The following is a 25085-nucleotide window of genomic DNA, read 5'->3' as shown; positions in this document are numbered from 1 at the left end:
GATCCTACATTTCCTATAATGCATCTTGATAGCATCACTTTGTTAAATCCACCCTACCAGGTAAATGTCCACTTCTTTCAAACTCGATGCCCCTAATTTATAAGGTTTATGTTTTGTCAAGACTTTTAATTCCCCACAGCAGGGCCAAGATATCTCCAATAGCATCATCTCAGTTATTTTCCTAGAAATTCAGAAATCTCCTCTGTGACCTTTATGTGTAAAATTGGTGGAGTACCCCTTTAACTGCCTAGAGGGTTGGAATTCAATCACCAGACTTGGGGATCTGAGAATGATCAGCATTGCAATGATATTATTTGTAGTTAAAGATCTAAAACATGAAAAACCACCATTATAAATGAGCTAGTAGTTTGTGTTTTAGCAGTGTATACACTAAACTATCCAGTGTCCTTGCTAATGTAACTGTCTTTCTCACAGACTACATGAACCAGAATGGAGTCTCAGACATGATGAATCCCATATACCAGCACCCCGGTCCGCCTCGTACCATCCTTCCCACCATCTCCTCAGACGACACGGAGACTGAGTACCTGAACTGCTTTAAGAACGAGGCCAATGGACCTGAGTACCTCAACGAGGTCCCATCCCCCGCCACCCTCCCGCTCACCTCCAACGGCACGGTTCACAGCATTCAGAAATACCAGCCCCAGAATAGCATAGACAACCCTGATTACCAACAGGATTTCACTCCCACCTTCAAGACCCACACAAATGGACACGTCCCAGCAGCAGAGAACACAGAGTATCTGGGCCCAGACTGAGGATTTGTTTTATTGACTTGGATCGACAAACAGACAATAAAAAAGAGACTGTTTCCTGTTCCGTTAAAAAAAGGACATTGATGTCTTGGCTGGGACAGCATAGCTAAGTGGTACCATCAATTATCATATATGTTCGTTTCCCATCAAAAGGAGTCAGGTGCAGCTTTCCGTGTTGCTCGCATGCAGTCATACTTGTCACACAACACTCGTCTCATTCCAAAGAGTTCTTTCTTTACAACCAAACTACAGATGATTTCATGAAAGCTGGACAAAAGCTGACTTTTACAAAATGACTCAGTTGACTTGAGAGTTGCTGGACACGTTGTAACCCCTGCCAGAAAGTGAAAATCTTCTCCTGAAAATATCTCTAAATGTTGTGCACAAAATGCTGCGATCCAAATGTGTCAGTGGAGGAATGCTATTAAAAGGACACAAAAGCTCTACTGCAAAAAAAAGAAACTGGCAGCTCAACCCAAACACAACTTAAGGTACATGTGTTGTAGAATCACACAATCAAGACACAATTTGTAAACTGTATTGATAAGTTGGATATGAAAGGGTTGGACAGCTATGATGTGGTGCACCCACCTGACGCTGATGTGAAGCCTACAGAGCATTTGTCCTGTGGTGAAGTCAAGAAGTTAAAAGGGGAGTTCTCGACAGCCTGATGACACTCTTCCTGAAGGATGAGTCGATGAGGAAACAAGATGCGATGTCTAGAATGTATAGCCAGTTTGAAGGGGAATACTGGCGAATTGCATTGTTTGAATAGGTTACCTTTATGCTCTAAGACAATTCAGATTTGTTGCTGTCTCTTAGATTGGAAGAAGAGAGTAGAGTTTCCTGTATCCCCCTGTGTGTCACATTAACTATATTCATATGTGGACGATGTAATGGTAAATATGGCAAATGTGATTGTGGTCATATTCACACTGCTGTTTTTTTGTAGTTGAAAACCTGCAGCACTCTTGTAGCCTGGAGTTCATTTTTTGTACCCACAAAGATAGTTAAACTCTGAGGTCTATAACAGAATGGCACATTAGTCTGTACCCAGGAAGCTCTTTTACTTTTACTCTTTTACTCTTAACTTCCCACAAATGGTATCTTCTGACTGCACTAAGAGCTTATCAAGTTTTTACTGAGAAGCACATTGACTTGACCGCAAAAACAAAAGATGGGTTTATAACCACCACTTCCAAACACGTTCCAATAGATGTTTCACTATTTTTATGTTTTATCACTTTTTTTTTTTTTAAAGGTCTTCTTGAACTGTCTTAGCCCATGTGAGTAACTTGTTTGAATTTTTAAATAAAAGTAGTATTTCCCTGTAAACATTATGTGTTTTAGAGACTATTTGAATGACTCTATATCACATCTTTCTGATGTGTGTGGTCTAATATATCTATGCTTGTCTATTTTTTTAAACAAAAGTGTAGACTGTTGTTTGACACAGGGGGTTGACACCTATGAATCTGCTCCTAGCTTTAAAGTCTTGTAGTATTGCAAGAGCATTAACTTTGCAAATATTATTCCTAGTTTTAAAGGAATATACTATTGTAGCAACCTGTAAGCCTACTTTTGCAGATTTTACACAGGTACATGTACAGATAGTAGTGATTTATGCTGTAATATACCCCAAAATAGATAGTCATCTATAATTTATACTATCAGTACTTGGTTTTGCCACATCATACGTGAATATGCACTTATTCCTGGATTGTGATTCTTTCATTCAAAAGTGAATATGAATAAATCTTTTTTTTCTATGGAAATAAATCTTGTGTGGTTTTTTTTTGTTGTTTTCCCAACATTTCCACAGCTTTGGTAAGTAAAGGGCCATTTACAGGAGGGACACAAAGCCCCTGTTCTCTTAAAACGAGGATGATTCACTCATCCACTCAGTCTTTTATCTGGGTGCCTGCAGCGCTTCAAGTTAAATTTGATGAAGTGCCTTCAATGGATGAGCAGCTGAATGAGAGCTGCATCCACCCTAATGCTTTACTGTTTCACTAAAACTGATTGAAATCCACATATATCTGTTTGGTGAGTGACTGAGATAAAAGAGGCTTGATTAAGCATCAGGGGACAAAATCATTTCAATGTATATGTTCAATGTAAAGTGCATAGAATAAATCAATTACGTTTTATCTTAATAGATCAAAGGCAGGTCTAGATTTACAGCAGATACTCCTTAATCTGCCTTTATAGTTCTGAATATACTGTTAAAGAGAGTATGAGGGGTCTTATGTCCTAACTAAGGATCCTTTTCAGTAGAGGGAAATTGAGTCATTAAATCAAATAAATAGACCAGGACAAGATATGGCGCTGTCTGCTGTGTTTGGGACAGAAAAATTGTTGAAACCTAAATGTTTACCTCACGTCCATGAAATTATCATAAAAAGTCCAATTATAATGAGCAAATGACCCTAAAATTCGGAACAGTTTAAGTGATGAAGTTAAGTGGTTAAGATGGTTAAATGTAGGTGTAAGGTTAGAAATGGGTATGTTAATTCACTGATCAAAAACTGTTAATCTAGTAGGTTATGGTTAAAATAGGGATTTTTGTAGTTGAGGATTTGGGTAAGTTTAGCTACTATACAGTTAAGGTTACATTTTTTTTATATTAAAGTATTAGGTTAAAGATAAAGTTTGGCTGCAAGGTTAAAAGCATAACATTTGAGTTACATATTTATAACTATAGATTTAAAACACATGAAAACTTGGTTTCAAATATTATGTATTTCTATATAAAATTCAATATTTGTGACTAAATAAAGTTAGAAAAACCCCACATGTAATTATTATCTAATGAAGGTTTAACACAAAGAACTGACAGTTAAATATTCAAACACTGAGCTAATCTGCTTCATCGGGACTGTTTTGGTGTGGTTTGATCTGATTTGATTGACAGTTTCCAAAGAAAAAAGTAACATATCATTATCAATAACAGAGACCGGGCAGATGTCTTTGAATGAAAACATCAAAAAAGAGCACACATTAATTGTTAACAGCCTACTTGTTTGTTCAGTTTACTGTTAGATTTCAAAAATGAGTAATAAAAATAGTGCTTATCTAGACTGGTGGATGGTCTTATTTCCCAGTATTATTATTAAACTAGTTACATACATTTTTTGCTTATTTTTTTTAATCAAAATTGTTGAAACCAAATAGTATATTTTCCAAACATTTTTTAATGTTATCAGTGTGATATAATTCCATAAAGATTCTGCATAATAACAATGACAAAATAAATGTAATATTGTCATATTATATTAATAATATGGACAAGTTTTGATACATGGAAATCACCTTTTTTCACTGCAGCCATGTCCACTTCCAAGACAAACAACACAGATATACCTCTGACTTTGGCATTAAAATGTATATTAATCATATTCAGTTAAATTGGTTACAGTTTATAGGATTTTACATGGCAATGCTTAGAGCTTTTTTACCAACAGTATTTCAACAAGGTTGGGGAAGTTCATGGTCATAATAACAGAGTCAGTGTAGCAAACTTAATAGATTCAAGTCTAAACTGGGCAAGGTTTTCTTCCTGTACGATGATGCCATGGAGTGGAATAAACTGCCTCCTTTAATTAAGGAAGAGTTGAACACTTCTACCTTTGAGGCAAATGCGAACCCTAACTACTGCTGGATAGTATTCCCTAGTGGATTATGGACATCTTAATATGTTTGTTTGTTTGTGTGTGTGTGTGTGTGGGTGTGTGTTGGTATATTGATGTTTGCATCAATCTTGTTTATTTGTTTATTTGTTAGGATCACCATTAGCTGTGCCCTAAAATACAGCTAGTCTTCCTTGGGTCCACATTTAAAAACACTGCAAAAACTACAAATTGACATATGCATGGCATCCCACAAATATGATGTGCCCTGGTGTTTCCATATTCGCTTTTTAAACATTGATTCTTGTGTTAATTTAGTCAGTAACAGAGGTAAAGAATTTCATGTTTTTATTGCTCTGTATACTACTATGTGTTAAAAGGAATTAATGTTTGCCTTGGGGAGTCAAAACCGGCCTTCTGTTGCCTGTTTGGTGGCATACGTATATGACTCTAAATTGTGTTTTAATTGACTATACTGATATGATGTAAATTTGGATTGTTATCGTTTAACATGATTTCTTTTGTGCATGTCAATCATACCCTACTTTTTTACCTGGCTTGCTTCCTGAAAAAAAAAACTACATTTTTAGTCCCTATTTTTTTAATAAAAATTCTAATATTTCTGTATGTCAGACATTAAATGCCTGTCTCTGTCTTGATATGAGATGAAATAGATAGATAGATAGATAGATAGATAGATAGATAGATAGATAGATAGATAGATAGATAGATAGATAGACAAATAGTTGACTTTATCAATCCCCGGAGGGAAATTAAATCGTCATAGCAGCCAGATACATTAAATTACAGATGACAACAGGTACATAAACACAAGTATTTGAATATTCAAATACAGTCAAATATTTAGTCAAATATTCCAGTGTGCAAAGAGTAATGGTTTTTAGTTAATATGGTATTTAGGTGTAGTGCGTCACCAGCGTCGGTTAGTGGCAGCACTGAAGGAACATTTTGTCTCCGCCCAAAACAAATAATCCGACGAAGAAGAAACCAACAACAAAATATGCGAAAGTTTACCTGAACTGACACTTCGATTCGGTCTTTTCAGTAAGAGGGATGGGGCTCTTACCAGAGAGAAGCAGTTTATGTGTACTTTTCCTCATTATACTCCTGTCAGAAGGACATTTTCGATGGGTAAGTGTAATTTAACGTCCGTGTTCTCGTGACTAAAACATGACTCAGCTCAGTTCGCCGTTGCTAGTGTGATGTTAATCTTGGGCGGCTAGCGAAATTTAGAGTCAGGTTAGTGTAGCTATTTGTTTCCTCTGGTTAAAGATAGACAGTAATTGGTTTAATGGTGGCTCAAACAAGACAGCTAATGCTAGCTGGAAACGTTAACGTAACCGAAAACCTGAAATGCAGAACATAAGACGTTAGCTTTGACGTTTCTCTGAGGCGGGCAGTGCTTCTAGTGCAGGATCTAACTGTTAGTCTACACTCGAAGCTGGGATCAAGAAGTTTCATTATGCCATTCCTTGACAGATCAAAATCCTTTCCCTGTTTTTACTATGAAAAAAAACCTAAATGTGTTACTGCTTCTTAATGTTGTGATTGTTATCGGATTATTTTTTTTAAAGCAGAGATGGTTTGGAGCCAAATAAATTGACTATATCAGTTTCAGGATGTACCTTTCATCTTGTAATTATGTTTTTATTGGGATAATAGTGTCATTGTAACAAAATGTGGAAGCTGAGTGTTACTGGGTCATTAAACAGTTGCCTTAAAGTAACGTTATAAGTAAGAAGAAGTAAGATCAGTACTAATATAAAAAGTAAGTACATAGCAGAAGGGAAAGTACATTAGAAGATAAAAATAAGTAATGACTATGTAAGTATAAAATTAAACTGCATATGGAAAAACAAAACTTAGCAAGTACCTGAGCATCACCCTGGAGTGTACTTCACATGATTCACATTAAACAAATAATGGACATAAAGGTGTAATACAGGTACAAAATCCAACTTACCCATGTCTTCCACTTGTCATCATCGATTGATTGGTGAAGATTTAATTTCAAAACAAGCTGGTCTCTGCTTTATGCATTTGATTTGAAGTAATCAGATTTAAATAGTGCCCACTTGTCATCAGTAGCCTAATAGCTCTTTTGCATTGACTGCATTGTTTGTACTCCATCTCATCAGGTTATTTGGTCAAATCACTGAGAAACTATGCTAAAACTTCAGGTCTGATTAATCATTACTGTAATGAGATAAGTTATCAGCGTCCTTGTAAAACAAGGATGTGGGATGAGTAAAAAAGTATTGATTATTTAGAGGGTGGAGTGGATAACCATAAACTTGTGTGGGTGCTGATTTCTTTTGTGGGTTTGTGGGTGGTGCAACAGGTTTCTGTCATGTTTATGTAATTGTCCTTACACACTGTTCATGTTCTGACCCTTCATAGTATGGAGTTGGTCATTTTTGACCCAGCTGAAGTATCCCTTTATAATTAGTCCCTATAGCAAACTTTGAACCACAAATGCATTTTGCATCCATATATATGTTAACAGTCATTAATAAATGCATGATTTAGCCGTCATTAATGTTTCAGAGAGCAGAGAGAGTGTTTTCTTTATGTTTGATACTATTTGTTTATAGAGAAAATACATTTGCAATTGTACTATATTATGGTCTCATTTTATCTAAAACAGAGAAAAAACAGCCATAATTATTTCTATTCTAATTTTATTGAAAGTGAAGTACGGTAGGTTACGGTAGGTCAATTGTACACAATCAACTCTGCATTGAGTGTATTAGTTATAAAACAAAACAACAAACTGATTTGCTGATTTCAAACAAACAACACTGCAAAAACATTACTTTGACAGTCTGTTTTTGTTGTGCAGAAGTTGCATCTTCCTCTCTTTTGTCCCCATGTGAAATTGACCGTGGGACTGCAGATTGATCAGGGCAAGATTCAGTTTACTGTACATGCTGCTGTGGCTGTTGGTGTTGGGGGGAAGATGGTGCTGCAAAGGCAACACCATCTTGCAGAGAAATTACAAGGGCCTTTCCTCCATTTTCTCTAAGTGTCCTCTTCTAATACTTTCTCTTCAACTCACTGTCTCCTTTTTCGTCTTGGAGTTACAGATCCACAAAAGCACTCCTTCCACTCCGCCAAATCAGTAAAATAGGGGCTCAGGTACTTTTTATAGCACTATGAAAGCTGACCTCCACTACAGGGAGGACTATGACTGGCAACCACTATGTTGGTCGCCTGGTAATTGATGGGTTTGATTTGTTACTTTGTACAGGCTTGTTAGCGGGTGCAGATGCCCACCTGGGTGGGAAACCTAGCAAATGTAGCATTATTTTGGGAACACGGACAGTTCTCATGACACTGCCTTGAGCTCTCTCCCCATTGTACCAAAGACAGAAATACACACACATGCCAGTCTGTAGTTTCACTGCTTCAAGAATCCCCATAACCACCCTTTACCTTGATTTAACCCCCTCTTGTGTCTTTAAAATCACTTTGGATAAATATGGGTCATATTTGACCTGGAACACCCTCTATGTGTTAATATTTATACCAGCAGCACAAAAATAAATAATTTTGTAATATTTCCATTTTTGTATATTCTGGGCCACTTTAGGAAAAGTCATAAAATTTCAGGCTTAAAGAACGTCATTTAAGGTGCTTTTACTGCTTTCAAATGTCAAGATGGGTCAAATTTGACCCAAACAACAATATGTGAGGGTTTTGGTTCTTATTCAATATAAACAAGTCTCTTTCTCTGAGTTGTGAGTCTTTCAAGTTGACTTTGTAAAAATAGCTAGTATAGTTACAGTTCTGTCTCCGTCTGCTACTGCATAAAACCCCAACTGAGGAAATGGTGACATCTGAATCTTGTCCTTTAACTCAAAACCACAAGACACAAGTAGGCCAGAGTGTGACACTGGGCTTACTCATAAAACAGTTTGTAGAGTAAGTGAATTAACTTCCCTAAGTCACCCCCCTCAACAAAAACATGTGAGGACTGTGATGCTGAATAGACAGATAATGGAAAAGTTGAACTGCAGAAGCTATGAAAGGTAATAAAATCTATTGAACACTTTAAAAAAATATATTGTTCAATGTATTTTATCTTACAAGTGCACAAAAAAGGTCATTGTAGCTGTAACAAAAACTGTCCCACTGTTATTTGCAGTTGCCATAGCAATCTGACCACAGTATGTGTTGGGTTAGTCATATTAACAATGTGCGATATGACTAAACTAAGGGCTGCTCTGTCGTTTCTCTGTACTCTTCAAATGTCTGATTTACTAGGGAACCTTTTTTGCAGAAGTGAGATTCTTATTTTCAGACACCCAAAGCATGAGATATTAGAAACACAGGAAATGAAACATTATCAGAGGTTTAACCTGGCAAATATAAAACCTCGAGGTAAAAAGGTTCATCTGCAAATCACAATGGTTACGTCCTTTTGAGTCACCAAAACTAAGTCACATGTTCTCATTCTCAGAAGATAAAAAAGTAGACTCTCAGAAAAAGGCTACATAATATTCATCAGACTATATGAGCTGTATTTTGAAAGGCTAAATGAATTTGCTCTGTAAACACACTGCACAAATGATCTTTATGTTTTTGTTGTCTCACTATCAGGTTGGGGCCCAGCACTGTGTGTGGTACGGTGAGTGCGGCGAGTCCGCAAAGGTGCCTGGAAAAAAGTACAACTGCAACTACACCGGTCCTCCTATGCCGCTAAAAGATGAGGGTTATGACCTTCTCACGGTACACATCTTGATGTTTTTGTTCAGTTATGGTTTTCAGATGATGCCTATCCCAAACGTCTGCATCATACTTCTGCTTTCCAGCGGTGCTTTATTTTTATACCGCGGAAAAAGTCTATCAAAGTGACGTCACTGCTCTTTTTGTTTACATGCAGGAGCTTTGTCCTGGGTATGACTATGGAAACCGAAGTCTCTGCTGCAATGTTGACCAATTGCGCACTCTCAAAGGGAGTCTCCAGCTTCCCCTTCAGTTCCTGTCTCGGTATGCACTGTTTTTATAAAATTAACTAATGAGGCGCATGACTTTCTTGGAAGGGCATCATTATTCCTCTTCTGAATTTCTGTTCACAGAGAGTAGGCTGTTGGTCCTTCTAAAACTTCAAGTACATGTTGTGCTCGAATGTTATATGTTGTTCTAACTCTGCAAAGCTTTGGTGTTGCATGTTGCTAATAAGGGGTTAAAGACAGACAGAAACAGGCTCATAGACCAAATGACTATCATTTGCCAAGACTGGCATGTTTTCTTATCTTTGTAGATTTTTTTCTTTTTACTTAACCTCATTTTTTACCACCATGCTTCTTTCCTTACAATTATTAAACGCTCTTAAACCTTAAATAGTTTTATTATTCTGTTTGTTTTTTTTTTTTCTTAATTATTCTGCATCTGACACTCACTGCATCTGTGTACAGGTGTCCCGCCTGTTTCTTCAATCTGATGAACCTCTTCTGTGAGCTGACATGCAGCCCCCACCAGAGTCAGTTCATGAATGGCACCAAGTTCAATGAGTCCAATGTTGTGGAAGTGCAGTACTACATCGGACAAACGTTCTCTAACGGTGAGTTCACACAGCAGTAGCCAGATGTTTCTTAAATGTTAAATATAAAAAAACATCTTTTTTCATGGTTTCCCAAATCTCAGCCTCTTGATATATTTAAAAAAAATGCCAAATAATAAGCAACATGTGCCTGGCATGAGGAAACAGTTTCTATTTGAACATGAAGTCATGCTCTCAATTGGGTAATTCTGTGGGTAACTAAAAGTCATGACTGTTAAATTTGTGGTCAGATGCAAGAGTGAATGGGTACATTAATTGAAAGTAACTCTCGAGTTTTTGCCACAAAATAACCAAATTGGGCTTTTTCAGCCATGTACAATGCCTGTAAGGACGTCCAGGCTCCATCTAGCAATGTGAAGGCCTTATCACTGCTGTGTGGCAAGGATGCAAAGGACTGCAATGCTACTAACTGGATCCAGTACATGTTCGATATTAACAATGGACAGACTCCCTTTCCTATCGTCCCGATCTTCTCAGGTAAATAATTTTTTTTCATTGTACTTCTGTATACTTGCTACAGAAAAAATATCTCTCCAGCTTTATTTCTTTAAGTTAAATACATACTTCATCATTTTTAACTGTCTAATGCCTTTGTCACATCTACTCTTTAGATGATTAATCCAGCATGCATATTTTGCTGTTTCTAGATGTCCCAGTTTCTGGTTACACTCCCATGAACAACAAGACATATGACTGCACAGAGGGCCTGGAGGACGGCTCAGGTCCCTGCTCCTGTCAGGACTGCACAAAGGCCTGTGGTCCCAAACCTGTCCCTCCCCCTCTCCCACCTCCCTGGACTATCCTTGGTATGGATGCCATGACTGTCATCATGTGGATCTCTTACATGGCCTTCCTGCTTATCTTTATTGGTGCTGTGCTAGCAGCTTGGTGTTACAGGTAAAAGACTTTTCGTTTGTGGCGTATATTCTGTCGGGATCCGTATCATACATCTGTGATGATAATATTTTGGTTCTGATGCTTGCCTTTTGAAGTGAATATCTAATTGGCTTGTGTGGTTCTTTGTGCATACAGGAAAAGGACAATCATGTCTGAGTATGGCCCCATATTGGACAGCAATAACCCACTGTCTCTCAACAGTGACGATCCTGACCAAGGTAACTCACACATGATTTAAATTATTGTTCTTCTTTCTGTAAACAGTTTGTCATACCAACAATTGCATTGCACTGTAGGTAGTAATAACAATCTCTTATCATTGCCACATGACACAAACTAAATCTCATTGTATTTCTCTCTGTAGTATACGCATCCTGTTGTGAAACGCTGGGCGAACGCTTTGAGAATGCACTGCGGATTCTCTTTACCTCCTGGGGTTCCTTCTGTGTGCGGCGTCCCTCTCTGGTCATACTGGGCAGCCTGATACTGGTGGTAGCCTCCTCTGGTGGCCTGGTCTATATGCGCATTACCACCGACCCCGTTGAGTTGTGGTCGTCTCCAAGCAGCCAGGCACGCCAGGATAAGGACTACTTTGACAGCCACTTCGGACCCTTCTTTAGAACTGCACAGCTCATTATAACCACTCCCATCAATGACACTTTCATCTACTCCCCCTACTTCGGAGGATCAGATGTCCCATTTGGAGCCATCCTTCGCAAAGATATCCTTCACCAGGTGGGTTTAGTCAGAGAGGCAAACTTGGAAGATTGGTTGTGAGCGATATTGATTAGTCTGTTGTTATTAAGCCACTGAGCGTTTTGTATATAAGCTTTTGTTTCTGTTATGAGGATTCAAAGAGACACATCACCACGTTAGATAAAAATGGGACATTGGAAGAGCAGCTGCATCTCTGAAACTGTGGTTTATCGGTTCTCCTTTCTTTTCCTCCTCATTTTTTCTAACCATAACCAACCAGGTGCTGGATCTGCAGCTTGCGATTGAAGGCCTTGTTGCCACATACGAGGGGAAAAACGTTACCTTAAAGGACATTTGCTTGGCTCCTTTGGCCCCATACAATGACAACTGTACGATCTTGAGTGTCCTCAACTACTTCCAGAACAGCCACACTGTGCTGGACCACAGCATTGGAGATGACTTCTTTGTCTACGCTGACTTTCACAGCCACTTCCTCTACTGTGTCAGGTGATTTTTAAAAAAAATTTTTATCTCAGTTTTCTCAGTTGCTTTCTTCTTTTTCATGTGTTTGCCAATAAGCTGGCATTCATGCAGTCTTTAGATTTAGCTTTTCCTCGCAGTTTTTTTAGTTGCCAGCAAATATCTGCTCGCAGTCGAGGAAAAGGTTAAAACCTAAATTAGTGTAAAACATCTGCAGCTCACGAGAATCTGGTTTCTCCAGGTGCAGGCATTTGCATTTTCTCAATACCGTTGTGGGTGAAAGTTTCTTCTTAAAATAGCCCAACCATAGTTCCGCATTGGTTGTCATGACGTGTTTCCATATGAGTTGTTCTTAACTGTACTATAATGAATTTCAAGTAATTCCTAATGACAGTTGATTGTAATTTTTGTAGGCTTCTAACTATGTTTTTGTTTTTCATCTTAAAGTGCACCAGCGTCCCTCAACGACACCACTCTCCTCCATGATCCCTGTCTTGGCACTTATGGAGGCCCCGTCTTCCCTTGGCTGGCGCTTGGAGGCTATGACGGTGAGCTGGATAAACATTTGTTGAAGAGCATAGAAACTGAAAATAGATATTGTTTTTCATTTACGGAGATTATAAAGTTATATAGTCTGTCTAGAACCTCTTTTATTGCAGTAAGAGAAATAACCTATGCTCTTTGGTCACTGAATTTCTGTACCAATTTCTGTATCAACTTTCCACTTGTGATTGCGTACAACTAAAGTTGTATCAACAACACTGTCGCTGCAGTTAGTAATGATTTGGAATTGTTGGTATTACTGAAGTATCTATAATAGCAATAAGAAGGGTATTTACAGTATAATCACTTTTGTGCAACAGTTACAGTTACACATTTGCTGTTTAAAATTATCATTTATCTTAATTAACTGCCAGATCTATAATATTTGTTATTGTGTTTGATACAGACAATGGTTTAGGTAATGTTTAAATTTTTTTTCGTACTACAGAAACCAACTACAACAATGCCACTGCTCTAGTGATCACCTTTCCACTCAACAACTACCTGAACGACTCTGTCAGGATGGGCAAAGCTCTGGCATGGGAGAAAGAGTGAGACATCAATCTTTTTCTAAAATTAGTCAGACCTCTTTTAGCTGGCATCAGTAAAAGTTACTTTTCGTGGTCTATTTATGTACTTACTGTGTTTTTGTGTGTGTGTGCATGCGCGCATTTCAGATTCATCCACTTCATGAAAAACTTCAAAAACCCCAACCTGACCATAGCCTTTAACTCAGAGAGGAGTGTTGAAGATGAACTCGACAGAGAGAGCAACAGTGACATCAGCACCATAGTAATCAGCTATGCCATTATGTTCATCTACATCTCCCTGGCCCTGGGTCACATCTGCAGCTTCAGGAGAGTAATGGTAAGAGACTGAGCGCTTATTCATTTACGTCATTGTTTTCATAGTTTTACATATTACTCAATGGAATTCCTTTTTCCTCATTGTGACATAGGAGCTTGACAAATGGCTGTGAGTCAACAGAACTTGTAAAACATGCTTGACCACTTCCTTTCGTTCGAACGTTAAAGGGAACAGCTAAAGAAAGAAGATGACTGATCCTCTTATCTTTTTTTTTGCCCGCACAGGTGGACTCTAAGATTTCTCTGGGTATAGCAGGTATCCTGATCGTGCTGAGCTCTGTGGCCGCCTCACTGGGCATCTTCAGCTATGTTGGTATCCCGCTCACACTCATTGTCATTGAGGTCATTCCCTTCCTGGTGTTGGCTGTTGGAGTGGATAACATCTTTATTATAGTTCAAACATACCAGGTACCTTCATATCTTATACCCAGTTATTTGTTGTGTGGTTTAATGCGTATGTAGATCCATATTGATCATTAACTCAACTGTGCTTGTTTTATCGTATGCAGGTTTATTTTTTTAAAAAAGAGATCATATTCTCAGTGCCATTATCTTTCTTTCAGATAAAAGATTAACTTGCATGCTTTTTTTTTTTCATTTTAATATCTGAACAGAGAGATGAGCGGATGCCTCAGGAGGAACTTCACCAGCAGATCGGTCGTATTCTTGGAGACGTTGCCCCCAGCTTGTTACTCTCCTCCTTCTCTGAGACGGTGGCCTTCTTCCTGGGTAAAATGGATCATTTATGAAATACAATTTGTAATATAAACTATGAAATATGTGTTCTTAATGATATTGTTCCAACTCGAATTAAGAAAATCATTTTAGTGGAAAAGATTGACACAGTTGCCACAAAAAGTGCCATCATGTCATAGTCACATGCTGATATAATACTCTTTCCTCTGCAGGAGCCCTGTCCAACATGCCTGCAGTGAGGACTTTCTCTCTTTTTGCTGGCTTGGCTGTTTTCATTGATTTCCTGTTGCAGATCAGTTGCTTTGTCAGCTTGCTCGGCTTGGACGCCAGAAGACAGGAGGTGAGACTTTGGGGAAAACGGTGGCAACATTCATGATGATATGTAAGGTTTTAGATGGTCAGGGACTACAGCTTTTAACAGCCCCCTGGTTTTATGCTGCACAGATCCAACCAAACACTGCACTAGCTAATTTCACTGATTAGTCTCTGGTTGAAATTAATCAGTGCAGTGACTGGAGTGAAAACCTGCTCTTGGGCGTCACTGACACATGGTTGAGAATATGTTCTAAATAATTACACTTATCAAATGCTGCGTTATCTGTTGTGTTTAAAAGGGGAATCGCCTTGACATCCTCTGCTGTGTGAAGCTGCCAGAAGGTCAGGAAACGAAAACAGACGGCTTACTCTTCCGTTTTTTCAAGAAAGTCTATGCCCCATTCATTCTCAAAGAGTGGGTGCGACCGATCATAGTAAGTATCTCATAGACACTTTGTCACGCACATCTGTCTGATCATAATATGTATCTCATAGACACTTTGTCACGCACATCTGTCTGATCATAGTATGTATCTCATAGACACTTTGTCACACACATCTGTCTCTAGAGATGTCAACAGAACAGCTGCCCCTCTTTTGTGTTGCAACACATGTGTTTTCATTGAGTAGAATGTAGTGTTTGTTCATTATATGATAATTGTTTTTCTTCATTAAGGTTTTTTTTTCATCTTTCCTTGTTTAGGTGGCCGTGTTTGTAGGAATACTCTCCTTCAGTATTGCTGTGGTGAATAAAGTAGATATCGGACTGGACCAGAAACTCTCCATGCCTGATGTAAGTCTTCACAGTGTCCATCACCTGTGTGTGTTCATGGGTTGCTAGTAGACACTGTTTGGACCAGAGCTTCTTAATCAGATGTGGAAACACTTCTCAACAATTTAGTTACTGCTCCCATCAGTTGTCAGAGAAGCTAAATCAATCATGTGTCATGTGGTTTGGCTTCATGAATTAATTTAATACAGAATGTATGTGATATCCCGGCTTGCACTCCTGTACATGTGGAGGTCTATTCTGACAGTCTGTCTCTTCATCAAGGACTCATACGTGTTGGACTACTTTAAGAACTTGAGCGAGTATCTCCACACTGGAGCTCCAGTGTACTTCGTGGTGGAGGATGGTCTCAACTACAGTAGCCTGGAGGGTCAGAATCTTGTGTGTGGAGGGGTGGGCTGCAACAATGACTCCCTGGTCCAACAAGTTTACGCCGCCTCACTCATCAGTGACTAGTAAGTCTCAGATACATGTTCTCAGAACAAAATTCATAGATGGTTTAATCACACGAGACAAACTTGGTATTTAAATGAAAAATCAAAAATTTGCTTTTGGAAATTGTCCTGTTTGTCAAACCTTATTTTAAACATACAGCATGCTTTTTAATATGTGACAGCCACATACCACAGCCTGAAAACTTGCTTAGATCAGACAAAGATCATAAAAGAATTATAGTCACTATAATCCAAACAATGATGACCTCACTTTTGCTTTTGCTTCTAGCACAACCATTGCCTTCACTCCGTCCTCCTGGCTGGATGACTACTTTGACTGGGTGAAGCCTCAGTCCACCTGCTGTCGATATTATAACAGCACGGGGGCCTTCTGCAACGCCTCGGGTAAATTTTTTATCCAATGTCAACATACTTTGAAGCCTTGTGTAGTGATTCCAATGTTTGACTTAAGTTACCAGTTAACATTTTTGCCATGTTTTCATACAGAAAACACAGTGAAACAACTTTCAGGACATTATTTGAAAAAAAATTGCAGAAATAATGCAATATAAAACTAAATTTTAATGTAATTATAGTTCAAGTATTATGTATTGTATTGTTTTTTTGTAATAACTATGAGTGACTGAAAGTAATTCAAGTTTAACAGGATCACAATATTCTGGCATTAATCTACATAGATGATAATTAATGCAGCAAATTGAAGTATTCTTTTATTAATAGATTCCTAGTTCATAAAATGACTTGTTTACAGTTAAAAGTCACCTTGGAGTGTCAGCATAGGACAGTTTATTTGAGGAGGAAGAAAAGGGGAAAACAATCAAAGGAAAGGAAAAAGGAAAAACAATCAAACCATGAAATTCTTTGCCCACATGGCTTTGGTTTTTAAAATGAATGCAGTTTCATGAATGATATCATGATCACCAAAATGTCAAATTCCTTCATGTTGCTTCAATGTTTAAAAAAAGACTTGTTATTCTGCTATTGCACCGTTTTATGCCTGCACTGCGTTGATTTATTGGCAGTTCTCATTGTGCAGCTTTGAGGTCGTTGTTTATTTGATTCATGTTTCACTGGTCTCACTGTGACTGAAAAGATTTGATTCACAGAAGTCAAAGGCATGTAGTTTTTAGGAGTTGGTGTCGTCTTACAGACCAGAGTTGAATTATTTCTCACATCCTGTTGGATATTGTTTTCCAGTGGTAAACTCATCCTGCGTTCACTGTCGGCCCATGACTCCCAGCGGAAAGCAGAGGCCCGTTGGAGACGACTTCATGCGGTTTCTACCCATGTTCTTGTCAGACAATCCTAACGTCAAGTGTGGAAAAGGGTAATTTTATAGCTCTGTTAGTTCTGTTTTCATTATTGAAAACACATGAGATGCCGTTACATTCTTTAACTTTCACTTCTGTTTCTTATATGTTTAAAAGTACCACATCACATTATACCAGTTTCATTGTGGTTTGTAATTTTCTCCTTTTTTCCCCTCTGTATTCACAATGCTCCTCCAGGGGCCATGCAGCCTACGCCACAGCAGTTGATCTGCATCCCGACAACACAGGAGTCGGAGCCACTTACTTTATGACGTATCACACCATCCTGAAGGAGTCCCCAGACTTCATAGATGCTTTGAAAATGGCCCGAATCCTGGCTGAAAATATCAGTCAGTCCATGGACCACAAAGTTTTTGCCTACAGGTAAATCCTGCTATACTGCCTCTAGTGGTCTAGACTTTGCTTTATCTGCTGTATAAGTTATAGGATTTTTACCGTTGTCTTTGTAGAGCTTCTGTCTGAAAGTAATGAGTTTCACCCACTGTTTTCTGTGGACATTTTCTATGTTGAAATACTTGTAGCTAAAGGTTTGTTTGTTTTGCACTCAATGTTCAAGGATACTGACGGGAGGAAAGTAGGTCATAGATAAGCACACAGCAAAGAAAACATTATAAATGTAACCTTAAGTACTGAAGCAATCTTCCTGTCCCCTGTATCCTATATAAACGAACAGTCACGCCACCACTAATGTAGATCACAACCTCAGGTACAGAGGTCGTCCCCAATATTCCAAGAAAAAGTAGTTTGCAGATACAAAATTAGATTTGTTACGTCTATTTATTGTTAGAATAATTTGACTCATAAGTCTCCTTTGAAATGCATGACTGGATAATATAATAAAAGATAATTTTCTTTGATTGAAAGAACATGTATCTACTAAAAAGAATGAAAATAATAGTTTACATACTGTAGTATAGACTCGTCCTTTCCAAAATAGTAACTGGATTATCATTATTGTGAATAATGGCTGCTCACTTTCTTCACACTCACTTTCACATCCTGCTAATACGTATACATCTTTTCTTCTTTTACAGCGTGTTCTATGTGTTTTACGAGCAGTACCTGACCATCGCATATGACACGGCTCTGAACTTGAGCGTGTCCCTGGCAGCCATATTTGTTGTGACGACAGTGTTGTTGGGCTTCGAGCTGTGGTCAGCCGTCATCGTCTGCATCACCATCGCCATGATCCTGGTCAACATGTTCGGCGTCATGTGGCTGTGGGACATCAGTCTCAACGCGGTATCGCTTGTGAACTTGGTCATGGTGAGAAGGAGCATGCAACACACAAACGCATACAAATACAATGACCAGAATAGGAGAATAACGGGTAGTTTCTCAATTAATTGGAGCACAAGTTTGTCCCTTTTTTTTAAAACTGTGGCTTTGTTTACAATCTGTCTGGTCGTCTGACCCTTCCTGTCACTTACCCTAATGGACTCTGCTCTAGCAATGTCACCGTGCCTTTAGATGTCACAAGTATGTGCAAAGAAAATGTTGTTATAACCAGCTGGAAAGTAAAAGTCACTACAACTTGTCCTTAATCTCACCCATGAAATATTCAACACAAGCCAGCAAAAACTAACTTCAACAGTTTTGGCTTTCATCTCAGCGTTTCCATGTTTCTGTTGCTGACTTGTTTCCTGTCCTCTGTCTGTTGCAGAGCGTTGGTATTTCAGTAGAGTTCTGCAGTCATATCGTTCGAGCTTTTTCCATCAGCGTGAAGAAGGACAGAGTGGAGCGGGCTGAGGAGGCCCTGGCTCACATGGGAAGCTCTGTAAGTCCTCACCAAAACCACTAAAGGCAGTTTTTTTTCAATTAAAAGTATCAGCTACATGGTTTTGGACATGTTAGGAATGAAAAATGATTTTGCATGTTGATATTGTTGATACAGTAATTCTTTCAGAGGAAGCTTTAATTTACATGTCTGCTTTAGCTGAAAATAGTCATGTTGTTGTTAATATTTGATAAAGAATCTGTCATGAAATCATTTTGGTGCTTGGAACTGTCTGAATGTTAAGTTTACTGTTACCTTTTTGCAGGTTTTCAGTGGGATCACGTTAACAAAGTTCGGAGGTATCCTCATTCTAGCGCTTTCCAAGTCCCAGATCTTCCAGGTCTTCTACTTTAGGATGTACCTGGCCATAGTGCTGCTGGGGGCCACGCACGGTCTCATCTTCCTCCCTGTACTGCTCAGTTATATAGGTCAGTAATGTCATATATTTAAAAGGAAAAGACAAGATTTAAGCACAAATCGAATGCTAGTTCATACTAAATGTAATACTGTATGTTCTGACTCTGACAGGTCCGTCAGTGAACAAAGCGAAGGTGTTTGCGGCTAACCAGCGCTATGCCGGTACAGAAAGGGAGTGCCTCCTCAACTACTAGCAAGCTGTCAGAGACAATGAACAGTGAACTAACTATCTGTCTGGGAGAGACTGTGTGGGTGTGCGCGCAAGCCATTTCTGCGATTACTGACACACTCATCATCGCTGCAACTACTATGCATGGATTTAACTCAGGAATATACCCAGGAGTAGGAGTACCAGAGGCCTTTCAGACTGCATACTTTGATTTCCTCAGAAGACTGTGGACCACCACCAATCCTCCTCCTCCTCACACTACAATACAGGCCTGACTTCAGCATTTGAAGCACGAGCGATACAAGCAGAACAAAGAGAAATAACACTTTTTAAAAGTGTGGAAGTAGCAGAGACATCACCACCAAGATCAGTTTACAGACAAACTCTCAGTCGGTTCCATATGCTATGAGTTGTTTTGATTTCGGAAAACTCAAAAGGGTAAAACTGGTCAGTTTTTTCATGTTTTTTAAAATATATATACCAGAGAAAACGATGTTTAAAAGGATTTTTTTTTTGAAAATGTTGACTTTTGTAGAACTATGTGATGTTATGAATCATTTATCACCTGGGGTACCACACACACTTGAGTTAACAAATAACAGAACTGATATCATAGGCCCTCATTATACTTGGCATTTACATGAATCTTAGGGCTTTGTCTATATACTGTATTATAGAGCAGGACAGTCAGTTGTAGCATTTTCAACTAGCAATAATGTGTTTCCTGTGCACATGAAGAAATTAGGATTTTTCTTTGCGGTTTGTAAGTAGTAGTAATATTTTTTTATTGTTTTGACTCCACTCCAACCAACTGGATTTAAAATGAAACAATATCTATGAGGGCAAAGTGCTGACTTTCAGCTCACAGGGTTTTTTGGGATGTTCAGTTGTGTTGGAATCATTTCTACACGGATGTAGATGCAAACACGTTCAAAACTCAAACCTCATAGTCATTGTATTGGAATACAAAGCCAATACTGAGTAGTCCAAATATGTGTGCGCACTGCAATGTAGGTGTTGCATGTTGCTCTGCAAATCACATCCAGCCATGTCTTTTATTTCCACTTGCTATTTACATTATCCTGTGTCACATTTCATTTTTAGAGCTAGTTAATGTGCTTAGTGTCCATTATACTGTAAGTGTTTGCAGGACCAGATTGTTTTGGCTTTTACAAATGGTCACAGCAAAAAAAACCACTGTGTCCGTCCAGATACATGTTCATGCCAGGTGTAAAGGGTGCTATAATGCTAATAATGGTTTTACTGAAGTGTAAATTAAATATTTTAGTTACTGAACATGATTTTTGTTGCATTAAGAGTTGAGAGAGACAAAGCTTTATATATAACTGTAAATACACAGGACATCTGTATTCTTTCATGTAGAGTGTGTTCATACATAAGTCTGTAAAATACTGGATTAATGATACAGTCCTGGGATTTTTCCATTCCTACACCTTTAAGTTATTATTGTTTTTAATTATGTTAACTATTGACATTTGGTTGTCATGCATTGCTGTGTGAAAACCCTCCTCCAGTGTCCTTGCAAATAATTCCTCTAGAGCAATCACTTGGGTTTGAAGGAGAACCGCAGGTTTAGTAGTGAGAGGGTTGGGACATCACTGGAAGAGGTTGTTAACATTTTACACAAGGTGTATAAAATCTGCAGGGACTTAAAGGAACAGGAACATTCCTTTTGTTTTAGTTTTCCGACGACGCGGTAATGTTTTTTGGAATGTAAGAATGAATAAGAAAGTTTGAACCTGGATGTGAAAAATGTTAATGAGCAACTGACCAAGTTGTAACATTAATGCTGATAATTGTGCTTGTTAACAGTGCTGTGCATTGATATAGACGAATCATCCCTCAACCTGAACATGATTGTAGAAAGAGAGACTAAAACAACAATTGGGATATTTTAGTTTTTAACAATTTTAACACATTAAAACTTTCTCTGAAAAGTATGTAGTGGAGCCTGATTCACTGTGGAGACGCCTCTTTGAATTGCTTTTTTTGTCCCTAAATATTTGAGCTATACTAATGTTTTTGCAGATGTACATTTGATTTTAAATGATGTAACACTGTCAGTAGAATGAAGTAAGAAGCTGCTGTAAAAGTTTCTCTTTAATCATATGTTGCTTTTCAGCTCTTGTCTGAAGAAAAATTTTTGAAACAAGTTCTGCCGTAGTTTTGTTGTTTTTTTTTGTGTTTTTTTTTTTTTTTAAAGGAATGCAATGCCACTTGCAGTAACTGCAGCCGATGCTTCTGCAGTAAAAATCATGCATGTGCTGTCGTTGAGATTGTTCATGCTGACCACAGTGTGGCGCCTGAATCCATTCATGGAGCTTTGCCTGCATCATGCCCTCTGTAGTGTAGTGGGAGTGACCTAATTTTTTATGTCTTGCAGAGAAGCAGCCTTGCAATGTTTTTACAGTGTCAGTGAACTGAATATATGCAGGACTCCAGTGTTTAAAATGCTAAGACAGCAGAGTGTATTAATAAAAAAAAAACCATCTGATTGTTCTGCATCTAAATCTGAAGCTTTTGGGATATTTACACAAAAACTTGACTGGCCATCAGTCACTCACATCCCAACCGAAAGTCGCTGCCAAACCCTCAGTTGTGCACTTCCTCCCAGCATGTATTGTTGTGACTGTCTGTCCAGCCCTGTTATCACACAAACCTCCACCTCATGACTTATTTATCCGCTGTCCTGTGAGAGCCGGGACTGTTCTTTGAATCTGGCTGAGAGATTAAAATATTAATTTCCTCTGCAGGTCTAGTGTGCTGTCTGCAGGGGGGAATATACAGGTTGTGAGAGTACTGTTATGTAAGATGTGCAGTGTTCGCCTCTCGCTAGACTCTGACCTGAGCCCATCTTTCATTATGACAATACCCTTGCTGGACGCCACCATTTACAGCAAAAGTGTTGTAGGTTAGAAAGGAGAAAGGAGAGCTGAGAAAAAAAGGGGGGGGGATGCTTAATATGCATCATTTTCTGACAACAGAATGGAAATGTCACGTTTTTGGCTAAAAGCCAGTGACACCCTTAAATCAGGCTCACTGAAAATTATCATGCTCTTGTGCATTCATTTAAAATATTAGCTAGACATATTCTGGGAGAGGTTTCTGAAATATTAAATGATATATGAATGCAAATAAAAAACTAAGTATTCTAAGAAAGTCAAAGTCAAAGTAGGAAATCCTGGACGACAAGTGAAACTAAAGATATTTCAAAACTGAACAAGGAGACAAGGTAAAAGCAATTGTGATTCAAAAGAGTGACATTTAGTTATTATACAAATGGATTTTGTGACTATAGTTTATTGTTGATGCTTATTTTAGACTCAGTCTGTTGCATCAAGGTCACAGTTAGCTCTCCTAATAGCATATGCACTCACAGTGGGTTCATTTCAGTTTTTAAAAAAAGTTGTAGTACGTTGTGTAATTTCCTGCACACAACGTCACTCAGGATGAATTATTACGAAAGAAGTTCTCATTTTATAATTTGCTCCGGTAGGCTGAGCGCCAACTGAATCCCCCTCCCAGCTGTCTGAATGATGGTGACCCTGGATTATCAATCCCTGGAATTAATTTTTTCCCCCCTCTTAGATAACAGGACTAATATAGAGAATAATCTGCCAATAATCTGTTAACTAATACAACTCAAGAGCTGTAATTACAACAATCATGTTGTCAAATGTAACAGTTATGTGTGGGATACAAATGCTTTTATATATCAAAAGTAGTTATATAAGAATGATTCCACAACAACTCATACATACTAACTGTTTAATATAATCAGTGATGTACATGGTCGCATTGCCTTGATGTTGAAAGAAAAATAATTCCTCCAAGAAAGAGTGCACTTTTAGAAAATGCAATCAAGTCATATTTAGTGATATACCTGTTTAGAAATGTTAACTTTCTTCTTTTCTCTGAAAAACCAAAAAACTGCTCATAAATCAAGCATTCCATAAGTTTGAATGTGAGTGCATCAGTCATGCCTCCTAATATAGTTTAGTGGAAGAGGATAATTTCTTCAGTAATGTGAATCATCACATCTGCTTCTAACTACTGGTAATTTACTTAGACAAACATTTCTCTAACAGGCCTGTTTTAGCCCTCAACTGATTCCCCGAACTTCCTCCCACAGTTGTCCTTGAACTCTCATTGAAGCCACCTCTGCTTTAAAAGATGATCTGAGTGTTTTTTTCCACAGATCCATCAATAAATAAGTGTAAGAAGCGTTTAATGTCCTGCTTTGCGTCACTGCTTTGGTTTTCTGTTACAGTGGGTTCAGTTGTCTCTGAAATAGACTCTTGGGGTGGAACAAAAGGGATTAGGTAGCCATGTCAAACATGAAGAGAGGATCAGATTTTCAGGTCCACCCCGCGGTGCTTTCCCCTCCTCACCGCCAGCCGGTGGTAGATGAAACACAACATTGCAGTTACTGAAGAGAGGGGTCAATGGATTTTAACAGATAACAGAGTCACCTGTTCACATTAAAGACTTCTCTGTGCTTTGTGTAGATAACAAAAAAAATGAGCAAGTGTAGTCAATCTTGTAATATTGGTACTGAACAGAAGATAAGTTAATACACCATGAACCTCAGTGTTCACTACTTCCTTGTTTACAAATCACTGTAAAGGTGGAAAAGCCCTGAGTCACAGTATCATGACAGGAAAGGGGCAAAATGCCGTTTCAGCCAAATGTTGTTATTTTAAAGGGAAGGGCAATAGACCGCAGCTTGCCCCAAACGATGGTACACATATTTTCACAATGAGGGTCACTTATGTGTGAGCAGGGCTCAGGAAGGGCTGTCAATAGACCCCTTTATGAGGCGGTGAGGGGGGAATTAGGCCGTCAATGGAGGGGACTAAGCCACGTATGCCATGTGTCCACACTCGTGCCCGGCCTGTTTGTTTTGATGGCAGCACGAGACTGGCGTGACTGTGGGCCTTGTTTACGTTGGATGTGTGTCAGGCAGTGGAGAGTTCCCACTCGATGAGAAACCGAGCTCTCAGATTGCATCAGAGCCACAGGTGCAATCCATTTCCAGTCAGGGCTCCCGGAGTGACACCCAGTTTACTGTATTGAAATGATCGGTCCTGACAGTTTGAAAGCATGAGTTATTAATCAGTGGGGTGTTTCGAGTTTGTTTGTCAGCCTAACAAAATGAACCATGATTAAGCTGTTTCATAAAAGTCAACTCAGAGCTGAACTCAAATCTGTTTTAAAGGATGAGTTCACAGAGTTTTCCAGTCTGTCTTACAACAATATTCTTTTGCTCATTTGAATATTGAAACTGTAAACATTCCTCCTTCATACTGACCATCAGAAGATCCCCTCTAAAGACACTTACAATGTAAGCGATGGGGGACAACATCCTCAGTCCTTGATTTGAAAAAATGTTTATTTAAAATGTATTTAAAAGTTTATCTGTAAATAATATGAAGCTTCAGCTGTCCGAATTAGTCAAATAAAGTGGATATCTCCCACAGTTACAGTCTTTTTATTATAATATTCCCTCTTTGTGTGTCATCAGAAAGTGTTTTCCTATTCAGCTGGAGTGGAAGGATTGTAACAAGAGAGAATTTGGCACCAAAATCCAGTAATTTTGAAGGTTATTGACTTGATTTGACTAATTTGGATGTAAACTTC

General features: G+C 38.5%; 2 protein-coding genes across 2 annotated transcripts in view; both read left to right on the top strand.

The window, feature by feature from the left end:
• egfra (epidermal growth factor receptor a (erythroblastic leukemia viral (v-erb-b) oncogene homolog, avian)) overlaps nucleotides 1-2555 on the top strand; it is a 42314-nt gene extending 39759 nt beyond the window's left edge. The window contains exon 28 of the mRNA XM_042428591.1: nucleotides 436-2555. Coding sequence (XP_042284525.1) covers nucleotides 436-779 — 344 coding nt within the window. The 3' untranslated portion in view covers nucleotides 780-2555. The remainder of the gene's footprint in view (nucleotides 1-435) is intronic.
• Nucleotides 2556-5387: 2832 nt separating this feature from the next.
• Nucleotides 5388-21598, top strand: npc1 (Niemann-Pick disease, type C1). Its single transcript, XM_042429373.1, has 25 exons — nucleotides 5388-5557; nucleotides 9029-9157; nucleotides 9312-9418; nucleotides 9847-9992; nucleotides 10302-10469; nucleotides 10640-10889; nucleotides 11025-11107; nucleotides 11254-11624; nucleotides 11866-12092; nucleotides 12513-12613; nucleotides 13057-13159; nucleotides 13286-13475; nucleotides 13700-13882; nucleotides 14089-14203; nucleotides 14383-14510; nucleotides 14785-14919; nucleotides 15189-15278; nucleotides 15540-15730; nucleotides 15999-16114; nucleotides 16928-17057; nucleotides 17239-17424; nucleotides 18096-18327; nucleotides 18725-18838; nucleotides 19104-19266; nucleotides 19367-21598. The coding sequence occupies exons 1-25, from the start codon at nucleotides 5480-5482 to the stop codon at nucleotides 19447-19449; spliced, it is 3819 nt and encodes a 1272-aa protein (XP_042285307.1). The 5' UTR covers nucleotides 5388-5479; the 3' UTR covers nucleotides 19450-21598.
• The last annotated feature ends 3487 nt before the right edge of the window (nucleotides 21599-25085 follow it).

This window comes from Thunnus maccoyii, chromosome 12 (genome assembly GCF_910596095.1).
Source record: "Thunnus maccoyii chromosome 12, fThuMac1.1, whole genome shotgun sequence".
NCBI classification, from domain to species: Eukaryota; Metazoa; Chordata; class Actinopteri; order Scombriformes; family Scombridae; genus Thunnus; species Thunnus maccoyii.
This window is presented reverse-complemented; position numbering and strand designations above follow the sequence as displayed.

Excerpts from the sequence above, each read along its gene's own strand:
- npc1 (XM_042429373.1), top strand. The coding sequence starts at position 5,480 with ATGGGGCTCTTACCAGAGAGAAGCAGTTTATGTGTACTTTTCCTCATT. Across the intron at positions 9,419-9,846 it reads CCCCTTCAGTTCCTGTCTCG|GTGTCCCGCCTGTTTCTTCA; the intron begins GTATGCACTGTT and ends ATCTGTGTACAG. Across the intron at positions 12,614-13,056 it reads GGCGCTTGGAGGCTATGACG|AAACCAACTACAACAATGCC; the intron begins GTGAGCTGGATA and ends TTCGTACTACAG.